Source organism: Cydia pomonella, chromosome 4, assembly GCF_033807575.1.
Source record: "Cydia pomonella isolate Wapato2018A chromosome 4, ilCydPomo1, whole genome shotgun sequence".
Classification (NCBI taxonomy): domain Eukaryota; kingdom Metazoa; phylum Arthropoda; class Insecta; order Lepidoptera; family Tortricidae; genus Cydia; species Cydia pomonella.
The window spans coordinates 12,961,480-12,973,753 of record NC_084706.1 but is presented as its reverse complement, the minus strand read 5'-3'; the positions used below and the strand labels follow the sequence as shown (position 1 = coordinate 12,973,753).

The 12,274-nt window shown below is 38.0% G+C and overlaps 1 protein-coding gene across 1 annotated transcript; it reads left to right on the top strand.

Moving 5' to 3' along the window:
* The first annotated feature begins 3,543 nt into the window (after nucleotides 1-3,543).
* LOC133517119 (uncharacterized) lies at nucleotides 3,544-10,025 on the top strand. Its single transcript, XM_061850279.1, has 2 exons — nucleotides 3,544-4,450; nucleotides 4,483-10,025. The coding sequence occupies exon 2, from the start codon at nucleotides 4,734-4,736 to the stop codon at nucleotides 9,987-9,989; it is 5,256 nt and encodes a 1,751-aa protein (XP_061706263.1). The 5' UTR covers nucleotides 3,544-4,450; nucleotides 4,483-4,733; the 3' UTR covers nucleotides 9,990-10,025.
* Nucleotides 10,026-12,274: the final 2,249 nt, after the last annotated feature.

The window sequence follows — 12,274 nt, the reverse complement described above, 5'->3', positions numbered from 1 at the left end:
CCGACAGGAAAATACAAATTGATCGAAGGTCAGGGACAAATAACAAGATTTTGGGAAAAAATTCCCAAGGTCACTCAAACAAAATTCAGGACAGTCTAATTACGATTTATCTCAAAAATTCAAAAAAACTTCTAGAAAGATAAAAATGATTCACCTCAGAGGTGGCTATAAGAGCTATCGAGCAATAAAACAGCCAAATCGGACTGTTCAACAGATCCGACAAGCTAAAATACTAGCTCGACTATTGTACGACCCAGACAAAATTCGAAGGTTGCTTGTTGTTGGACGACAAGACGTACGTAAAACTCGATTATAATCAACTACTCGGTTCTAAGTTTTATATGGCCAATTATAGAAGTAATGTACCCGAAAAATATAAGCTCATGAAACTTGATAAGTTCGCAAAAAAAACATATGATATGGCAAGGAATTTATAATTGCGGCTACAAGACGAAAAGTTTTATATCATAGTCAACAATGAAGTCGGACCTTTATATTGGCCAGATTTAGCCAGCTGCCACTACTCAAAAAAAGTTTTGGCATGGTGTGCTAATAATCAGGCCAATTATATATGTACCCCGCGAGATGAATCCTCCAAATTGTCCCCAATTTAACCTTCAAAAAGTACTGGGCATTCATGAAAAAAAATTTAAACATGACTAGTCAAATTGTCCAGGGTATCAATTCATTGCGATCTACACGAAATCAACATGCCAGAAATGTCGACAAAAGTGTTGTGCAGAAGATGAGGCGGGTCCATTATGAAAACAGTTCGTAATTATTTACATAACAGAGATTTTTCTTTAATTTATACATATTTGAAAGCCCCAATTTATACATATCTGAGTTGTACAATACTATTTAAAATTTACCATTCGTAACTTTCTTTTTTATTTACTTAAAAAAATAACAATCTTCTAGTGCGTACCAATTCTATATGAACTATGCTTTAACTATACATTTGTACATGATCTATCCCAATATCAATATTTTACTTGACTGCAACTTAACCAGAAAGTAGGGTTATGGGTTTAAGTACTTATGATTCAGTACACCCCGTAGAATACAGGATCGATTTTTTTAAATGACGTATCGGTAGATTTTTTGTGCTAGCGCCTAAACTATTGGGCGGATTTCAATAAAATAGACATCAGTAGATCTGCAATTAGTACACGAGTGCTACGCAGTACAAAATTACTAAAATTAACCGAAGAAAAAAGTTTAGGGCTAACTAATGTGATTGCAATAGTACATTACGATACAAGTGCGAAAAATAGGAAATTCGAAACGAGTGGCGATAAATTAAAACACGACCGAAGGGAGTGTTTTAAATCGACACGAGTTGCGAATTACCTATTCGCACATGTATCGTACAACGTTTTACAGTACATATGGCCCTTTAAATGTTCGACACAGTAACGTAATATGCTACTTCTCGCACTAGTGCTATAAAGTAGCCCCATATGTACTGTAAAAATAGATTTTAGTTCTTAAATGGGGTTCAAAAAATAGTGACAGTAATCAAATTTGACACCTACAATTTCTGGAATCCCTGTTAACGTGTCTTAAAATTTGAGCTTCGTTGTACCTAGTAACAAGTTAATAAAAGGTACAAATATTTATTTTTTCTGAGTTGTATTTGAATAAAACGTCAGTAGTACAACTTTTTGACTTCTGAGCCTTATTTCTATGAGATGGCTTCGTTTTAGGGACATAGTGTTGTAAACATTTTTTGTGTGGAATTGAATAAGCTTTCTTTTCGCCTTACACAATATTCATATTTAATATGCTGGCTATAGAGATAAAAGAAAAAACAAAAAAGTCGGATACTTTTTTCCTGTGCCACCTGATCCTCGTGGTCCCCGAAGCTCAAATATTAAGACACGCAAACAGGGATGCCAGAAATTGTAGGTGTCAAATTTGATTATTGTCACTAATGTTTGGACCCCATTTAAGACCTAAAATCTGTTTTTGCAATCACATAATTTAGCCCTAAAAAGTTTTCCTCCGGTAATTTTAGTAACTATGTATTGCATAGCTCTCGTGTACTGATTATGGATCTACTGATGAGAATATCCCCTGGAAGTGTATAAGCGCTAAATATAAATTCAGCAAGTATTATCTATAACAAGTATTTTTTCCGCAAAGATATCAAGGACTTTTTAGTGTAGAATTTAATAAGCTTTAATGTTGCCTTACACATATATTCATAAAAATCGGAAGATTTTGAGTAAAACGCGAATTTCTCCGGGATGGTACACATTTTCCAAGATGGTTGCGATTCCTCGAGGTATTAAAGTATTAAGACTCGAACATATTAAAATTATTTTAAACATATTTCGATCCAATTTATATAAAATCTGTATGAAATACTCAAAGTAACTAACGTATTTAATTTCTTAATGATTAATATTATATTCGTACAAATAGCTTTGCAAATACCAGATTATAAGTATGTGATCATTTTTTAGAAGTAAAGAATGGTTATTGTAAGTTATCCTTAAAAAATAGATAATTATATACCCTCGCGGACATTTTTGTAGACCAATCAACGAGAGACAATCCCACCATACATTGTGTTGTTATAATATATCTCAAACGCATTAGGTAGCGTTTTCGAATCAAGCTCCTAGACAGCGTGATTTTTTCCGACATGTTTAGCAAACATCGTCATATTTCAACCAATTTACACAAAACCTTAACAAATTATACACCTAAACCTTCCTCTAGAGTTTCTTTCAAGACCTCCTTCCATTGATAAGTGAAAATCACATGAAAATCCGTTCAGTAGTTTTTGAGTTTATCACGAACATACTAACTGAGAAGTACCCATACACCGCGAGATTTTTCGCCAACTTTGACCACATCAAGTGCTGCGATCGTTTTTGTTTTCCCGCCAAGCCGTCTGCACCCGGCCAATAGTACCAAATTTATTGTTTAACAACAACAAACACCAGTGACCATACAAGGATAGTTACGGTCATAATATTACTAACAATATCTGGCATAAAAAAAAACTACCGTCACCCTATTTAAGAATTATTTCGCTTAAAATTTAGTTTTTTTCTTCACAAGTGTGATGAAAAACATAGTGTCTAACTCCGGAGGTAAGAATATTGCAAACTTGGGTCTTTAATTACCAGCCTCGTTTCCAAAATTTCACTTAACCCCATTGCCCTCGTTGCACAATGTACTATTTCTTTTCGCTGATGAGCCGATAGCCAGTTATCTGCCACCCGAGGTGGATTTAATAATTTCCCTCAAATTCTCAGAAATCCTAATTAAAACTCAAATTTGCCTAAAATAAAAAATATTTTCGCTTAAAATAATCAATACATAATAGTTACATATTACTTCCTTTAAAAATTAATAATTGCCAAAAAGATTCAATAGTCGCTAATAGCGACTCGCTATTGACGAAGACGACACTCTATGAAGGCATTCCCTTCTGGTAACAATATGCTTCTTTATCACTATTGTTAACGCCTCGTCTTTGTTCGGGCATCTTCGGGAGCCGTCGCCGACGCAATATATATGGATGGTGCGAGGCGCGGAGAAGTGGGGCCGGCAGCGGCCATTATTCTCTCAGCATTCTTGCGACGGACGGTTGTGCCCGTCTGCTTACAATTAGTGATCTTCTCGTCCACCCCTACATGCGTGGACATTTGGCGACCGTGACTTCTTCAAGTTAAACGGTCATGAGGCGACCGTTGAAGTTCGTGCAACTGTAATGGCGACTGTCGAGAAATAACGGACTACGCAAGAACAAAGAAATTGGAACTGCTGCCGTGGCGCTTTGGATTCTGCAACACTACAAGTTGAAAAAGACACGAAAGTCAATGCCGATGTGAAGTAAGCCCGTTCCTTTTGTTCCCTAATTTTTTAAAACTACTATTTGCTATAATTTGTGCTAGCCTACTTGCAAACGTCAGGTTATGTATCTAGCTTTATGCGTACTAGCCAATTTGCACTATTTTGAGCACTAAGTTATAATTTGCTTGATTTCCGTATAGATCAATGCATTTAAAATTGCAAAGAGAAGTTGTTTATATTCGGTAATTAGCTCAATAATGCTTGCCGGCTTTTTTATGCACCGTTATTTCAGTATTAGCGCTTCGTCATAAATGATTTCTGTATAATTCAATAAGTGGGCCGTCTTTTAAGTTGTATGCAATAACAATACGCTAGTAATTATTATTTTAAAATAAATCGCAGTAAGTTAATGTTATAAAAGTGTACATTGTACCTGCCGTTATAAATACCTACCGTCAGTTTTGTTCTATGCCACGCTTGCTACTTCTATGCGATAATTTCTTTTCGCCTTCTTTTTTATGCATAAAGATTAATACATTCTATTTGCATTGACTCGTTAAAGGTGCATTTTAGTTGTTTATAAGTATTTACTTGCATTTAATAGGTAATTACGATACAGGGTTTAAAGTCCATTGAGGTAAATTCCTATAGGGTTTAAAGTCCATTGAGGTGCATTCCTATGGTTCAAAGTCCATTGTGGTAAATTCCAGTATAATCATCGCTGCGCGCTGTGACCGGGACCCTGTTGCTACGCGGTTTCCGGGCTATTCGCGAGTACGGGCGCTGTGGGGAAGGGTTCGCCTGACGCGGCCGATGCTGCTGGCGGGCTCGGCGGCAGCGGTGCTGGACTTGACGGCTGGATCGTGTTACCGGTTTGATTGCACCATTTTATTTACTTAGCTCATTGTTTATTGTTTAAAATGGCTGAGGAATTAATTAAAAAATTAACCAGAAGGCGCGGTGGACTTAAAAGTCAGTTGACCGTTTTTAAAGACTTTGTAAAAACTGTACAAGGGTCTGAGCACACGTCATTATTAATAAAAGAGTTGAGTTTGCGATTAGATGGACTTCGTAAATTAATGGTTGATTATGACGCCGTGCAAGTTCAACTTGAAGATATTTCCGCTAATTTCGACGAACAAATAGCAGAAAGAACTCAAACTGAAAGTCTTTTCTATTCGCAAATTGCATTAGCGCAAGATATAATTGATTCGTTTTCGGCCAAAAATAGTGGGGACAGTGATTCAACTAAATCAAGTTCGTGTCATGAAAAACATTTGTCAGTTCGTCTACCAGTAATAAATTTGCCGACGTTTGATGGAAATTATACGCGTTGGTTAGAGTTTAAAGATTTATTTGAGTCATTGATCAACAACAACGAGTCAATTGCGCCGGTAAATAAATTCCACTATTTAAGGAATTCATTACAAGGAAGTGCTAGTTTAGTAATAAGGTCAATAGATTTTTCTGCCAGCGGATACGAGCTTGCGTGGAAGACGTTATGTGAAAGATACGATAATAAAAATATATTAATAAATAACCATTTGAGTGCGATCGTAAATATTAACCCTATACAAAAGGAGTCTTTTAAGGCTTTAAGGTATTTAATTGATACTGTGTCAAAAAATTTAAGTTCATTGGATACGTTAGGTATTTCAACTCAGGGTTGGGACCCGTTAGTGATTTTTTTGGTCTCGGCGAAGTTAGATCCCAAAACAAATGGAAAGTGGGAGGAGTATAAAGGAGGTTTTTCATGCCTACCCTCGAGTGATTTAAATAAAATTTCTGAAGTGCCCACTTTAGAGCATTTTAAAGAGTTTTTACGTAATCGGGCTAATGTGTTAGAAACGATGTTTTGCAGTCGGTCAAATGAAAATAAACCTGTTTTGAAGGAAAATAAAAATAATAAATCTTTTGTTTCATCTGGCGAGGGACCACGAATTAAAACGTGTCTGATATGCGGCCAGAACCATCATGTTTATCAGTGCACCAATTTTAAGTCAATGGGTCTGGAAGACAGGCTTGTTGAAGTTTCAAAACATAAACTTTGTAATAATTGTCTCCGCGCGGGACATGATGGTTCTCAATGCACTTTGAAGGGTTCCTGTCGTAGTTGCAAGAAAAAACACAATTCGCTCTTGCACTGCGACAGCGTCAGCAGTAATAATGTTGCAACTACCGACACTGTAAAAAATGTAAACTCTTCTGTTCACATGTCGACTGGCGCATCGGGTCAGGTTATGTTGTGCACGGCACAAGTCGAAGTATATTATCCTAAAAGTAACACTACTTATCTCGCTCGTGCGCTCTTGGACAATGGCAGTCAATCGTGTTTCGTTACAGAAAATTTTAAGAAAAAGTTAAAACTACCCATAAATAAAATTGAACCGTTTAATATTACTGGGATCAATAAACAGAAAACGGAGATAACCGAACGTATCCAACTAAAGGTCAAGTCTCGCGTTAGTTCGTATGAATTAGATGCTGATTGTTGGGTGATTCCCACAATCTCTGATGATGTGCCAAGTGTGGCAATCGATGTCGAAAAATTGAATTTGCCGCATGTTGAGTTAGCTGATCCGTTGTTCTATAAACCGGATCAGATTGATATTTTGTTGTCAGGAGACAAATTTTTTCAAGTTCTTAAGCCGGATCAGATAGATCTAGGAGAAGGAAAGCCTATCCTACAAGATACTAAGTTAGGATGGTTAGTAGCTGGTCGCACAGGCGAAAGCTACAACCGATTTAATGTTCATTGTAATTTAGCCACTTCAAGGCACAAGACGTCACTACAAGATGTCGATGATTCTCTAAAACGTTTTTGGGAGGTGGAAGATTTGCCTTCTAATTGTAAGTCTTTGTCTGTTGACGAAGAGTTTTGTGAAACTCATTATGTTGAGACTACTACTCGTCTACCTGATGGTCGATTCTCTGTGCAGATGCCATTCAAGGAAAACCCCGAAGAAACTCTCGGAAACTCATATCCTATAGCTATGAGACGTTTTCTTAACTTGGAAAAGAAGTTAGATAAAAATCCCAACGTTAAAGATCAGTATCGTGATTTCTTGCAGGAGTATGCTGATTTAGGACACATGACCGAAGTTAAGCGGCCAAGTTTCGGGTGCTATTTGCCCCACCACTGTGTTATTCGTGAGCAAAAAGAGACTACTAAGCTTAGAGTCGTTTATGATGCGTCAGCGCCTACGAGCTCAGGCAAGTCTCTGAATGACATTCAGGCGATAGGTCCAGTCGTGCAAAGTGACCTACTTTCAATACTTTTGCGTTTCCGTACTAATAGGTTCGTTCTGACAGCTGACATAGAAAAAATGTACAGGCAGGTATCTCTCAGCGAACAACAGCGCCATCTGCAGCTCATTCTGTGGAGAGACCAGGCCGATCAGCCTGTCAAGATTTTTCAGCTTAATACTGTTACGTATGGGATGGCTTCGGCACCTTTTATTACAACAAGGTGTCTCAAGCAATTAGCTCTCGAATGTCAAGATAAAGTCACTTCTAATGTCATTAAAAATGATTTCTACATTGACGATCTTAACACAGGGTCGTCAACAATAGAAGAATTGAAATACATTTACGAAAATGTTGTCAAAGTTGTAAATTCTGCATGCTTTCCCTTGCGCAAGTTTCGCACGAATTGTCCACAGATTTTAGAAGACCAGTCAGGGTCTACGAATTGCCTTGACTTTAATAATGATACTTCCGTTTTAGGCCTGAAATGGTCTCCTCAGGCGGATACGTTGCATTTTCCCATAGATTTTGCACCGCCAAACAAAATAACAAAACGAACTATCATATCTACAACTTGCAAATTGTTTGACCCATTGGGGCTTCTATGTTGCTGTATTGTTAAACCTAAGATTCTTCTTCAGAATTTGTGGTCTGCTAAATTGGACTGGGACACTCCAGTACCTTCCGATTTCGAAAAAAGGTGGTTGAAGTTTGTACACAATTTGAATCACTTGTCAAAAATTAATTTAAATAGATATGTTCTTTGTGATCTACCTAATACTGAGCGCACAGAGATACATTGTTTTGTTGATGCGTCCCAAGAGGCTTATGGAGCATGTGTTTATTTGCGGTCGATTGATAACAATAATCAGGTCACAGTTAGATTGCTTTGCGCTAAAGCCCGAGTGGCCCCAATTAAGCTTTTAAGTATCCCAAAGCTTGAACTATGTGCCAGTTTGTTGGGCGCTCAATTGTGCACGAAAGTAGCTCAGTCTATAAAAACGAAAATTGTCAAATATGTAATGTGGACCGATAGTATGGTCGTTCTCGGTTGGCTTAAAACGCAGTCTAAAACTTTGCAAACTTTCGTACGCAATCGAGTTAATAAAATTAATGAGTTGACTCAAGGTCACGAGTGGAGACACGTACCTACGGACTTAAATCCGGCAGACCTAGCGTCGCGGGGCGTCGATCCGCAGCATCTGCCTTCTTTATCTTTCTGGTGGGAAGGTCCTTCGTTCCTAAAAAATAATTTTATAGAGTGGCCCTCACAGCCTCAAACACCATCAGACTTACCTGAGGTTAAGGCGTTATTAAATGTTAAAGACGATACCTTAAGCTCTGGTGATCCTGTCGTAATATTCGATAAGTATTCGAGTTACGTACGTTTGAAAAGGATTTATGCTTACGTCTTCCGGTTTATACATAATTGTAAAAAATCAAATGCCAAACTTAAGGGACCTTTATCAGTTCAGGAGCTTAAAGACTCATTGGCGTTTTTAGTCAAAAAATGTCAAGCGCAGTCGTTTCAGAAAGACATCCAAAATTTAAGCCAGGGTAAACCACTTCATAACCGAAGTAGACTTTTATCTCTCAACCCTTTCGTAGATCCCAGTGGTATTTTACGTGTAGGAGGGAGAATAAGTAATTCTAACTATCATTTTAATAAAAAACACCCAATTTTGTTAGATGCTAAGCATTACTTTACAAAGCTTATTATGAGATACGAGCACTTACGATTATATCACGCAGGTGCTCAGTTGATTTTATCATCACTACGTGAAGAGTTCTGGCCAGTAGGGGGTAGGAATTTAGCTCGAAGTATATCTCAAAGGTGTGTTGACTGTGTTAGGCAACGAGGCAAAACAGTTCAGCCTATAATGGGTGATTTACCGAGCGTAAGACTAGAATCAAGTTCCGCTTTCCATTCTACTGGGATTGACTTCGCCGGTCCTTTCATGATAGCTAATAAGAAGGGACGCGGTAGCCGTAATACTAAAGCCTACCTATGTGTCTTTGTTTGCCTCGCCTCTAAGGCGGTTCACCTCGATGTGGTAAGCGATTTATCCACTGAAGCTTTTATACTGTGTCTGCGCAGGTTCGTATCGCGTCGTGGCAAGCCCGATGTAATTTACTGTGATAACGGGAAAAACTTTGTAGGCGCGCACAATGAGCTAGGTAGAATTTTACGGTCCAGCCGTCATCCAGTTTCGGATTACGCAGCTAACGAGTCGATTGACTTTAAATTCATTCCCGCGTACGCGCCTAACTTTGGCGGCATATGGGAGGCTGGCGTCCGAGCAGCCAAGTTTCATTTAAAACGTATTGCTAGTAACGCAAACCTGACGTTTGAGGAGCTGACTACTCTTTTTGTGCAAATAGAAGCTATCCTAAATTCTCGTCCAATTACTCCTCTTTCATCAGACCCCAACGACATGAGTCCCCTTACCCCAGGGCATTTTTTGATTACTCGGCCACTGACTTCGTCTGTGCCCTCTCTACCCGTCACGGGCAATCCAGCTACCAGATACAAGCGCATCGAGCTACTCCGGCAGCAGTTTTGGGAAAGATGGCGTCGTGAATTTATGGCTGAGCTTCAACAGCGCGTAAAATGGAAAACCAATCAGAGAGGAATCCAAATTGGAGATCTCGTTCTGCTCAAAGAAGACAATCTGATGCCGTTACAATGGCGCATGGGGCGCGTCATTCATCTCTACAATGGCCCTGACGGCGTTTGTCGGGTCGCTCATATATTGACGGAGAAAGGTCCAATCAAAAGGGCCGTAAACAAGATGTGTCTTCTGCCAACTGATCCTGACCCCAAGGACGAGGACAACATGTCACAGGATGATCAGATCGATCCCTACAATCAGTCTTCAGCATCTGATCCCTTGAAAGCAGTATGCTTTCAACGCCGCGGAGGATGTTAACGCCTCGTCTTTGTTCGGGCATCTTCGGGAGCCGTCGCCGACGCAATATATATGGATGGTGCGAGGCGCGGAGAAGTGGGGCCGGCAGCGGCCATTATTCTCTCAGCATTCTTGCGACGGACGGTTGTGCCCGTCTGCTTACAATTAGTGATCTTCTCGTCCACCCCTACATGCGTGGACAACTATAATTGTAGAAATACACGTGGATACAGCTTTGCCAAAAGTTATGGGTGTTGGCAAAGTGTGGAAAGAAAAACACATCAATAACCGGTAACTAATAACCTTACACAGGTGACAGCGCTGCTGACCGTACAGAAATATTTTATGCCCGTATTTTTGCAGAGATTTGTCGAAAAGTTTCCAAAAAGCTCATTCATGTTTATTGATTGAGGTTGTTTTATTATCTTCATTGTGTACGCTGAACGCAAACATGTTTCATATTTAAATGTCGTTGCGTTTTGTCCGTGTTGTTGATATTGTTCACCCGGCGTTATTCACACACTTACTTCAAAATCAAATATTATAGATATAGATAACCTAGTACTTTGTACTAACAAAAGACTTAGAGTCCGTCTAAGCTAACTCTGCACAAAAGGTATCTACATATATAATAACCTGATAAATAAAATTGATCAATTGAAAAGAAAGATATAGAAAATATTTTTTGTCGGTTTAAATACTGTACAGGTATATTAAAGGGCTCTGTTCGTATGTGTCTTACTTATATGTATCTGTTAGTTGTGTCGAATAATTAAAGAGTGATCGACAAAGCCTACTGAAATATCACGAATGGAACTTTAATGATGGGATGGAAGTTTTTGTGTATCATGGACGTTCTTGTTTATCATAATACCCTTCTATGAAGTTTCAAATCCCTCGCTCAGAAAAGTACCCAGTCGTTCTCGAAACAGTTGTTCATCTCCCTTCACCCTGTTAAGGATTAAATTCCGAGATAAACACTATTCTATGTCCTTTCTTTATTAATTTATTTAATTTGATTTAAACTTGTCGTATACAAGGCGGACTTAATGCCAAAATTTCTCTACCAGTCAACCTTAAGGCAAAACAAAGAGATTATGGGCAGTGCTACTAACGATTACTACTAGCGAATAGAAAACAAAAAGCTTAAAAAAATATAACATATACATGCTGAAACATAAAATACATAAAATGCATACAATATATTAACATATACCTACATATATAAACCCTTGGGACTTAAACTATCTCCAGTCCATACCATATTTCATCGTAATGAGTTCAGCGATTTAAGCGTCAAGAGATAATATTATAGTTATAGTAATTATAATAAAAAAAATATAAATGGCGGTAATCTTGGACACGGCGCCTTTACCGGTCCTTACTCTGCGGCCCTGACCTGACCACCGGCAGCTTGGGCCCTGCCCCGCTGCTGCTGGCGGCACTGTACTCTATGTTAGGTTTTTTATGTATAATGTGTTTATAAATTTTGTATTGTTTTGTACGTATTTTTATATTTTACTTTTATAGGCATATTGTAAAAACCCTAATCTAAGATGGAAAACGAATAAAGAGATATCTCTTTATTATTATTTAGGTGTGGTTAGGTACACCTATAGTGGGTGAAACCACAATGCACTTTACAAAAATTATCTTTAAAATTATTTTCAAAATCAGGCTATACATTTTGTAAATATCACTATTTAAATAAATTGCCTCCAGGGACAATTATTCTGAAACTCATGAATGCTTAACAAATATTCAGTATTACAAATATTATATAACTTTTCTACACTGACTGTCAGGCCTATTCGAACGTGCACCTGATATTAAAACGATATTGAAAAGAGTATTGGAATCATATCCAGCTAGGTGTTATTTGCGTGGGCGCCTCGCTCGCTCTAATAGATGTACGGAACGCGCCAATGACAGCTTACTGATACGATTCCAAAATGATAAAAATATCGGTTTGATGTCAGGTGCACGTTCGAATTGACCTGATTGAGTTGTTTCCCTACTATAATATCTATTTTGAAATTTATGTTCAATACAGATAGATATCTTGTGGCATGTCGGCGCGGCGTGTTCTCCGTAAATGCGTTAGATTTAATGCAATAGCATAAAAATAATTAAACAATATCAACGCCCGCGGCTCTGTGCTCGTATAACTCATTAGTCACTCTCATACATGATGAAATTTAATTCATTTCTTTTTAACATTAACTTCATGAATGACTTAATTATTATCACAATAATTATTACTACTAAGTCGTCATAATCAATTTATTTTTTTACAATATTATTTT

Excerpts from the sequence above, each read along its gene's own strand:
- LOC133517119 (XM_061850279.1), top strand. The coding sequence starts at position 4,734 with ATGGCTGAGGAATTAATTAAAAAATTAACCAGAAGGCGCGGTGGACTT.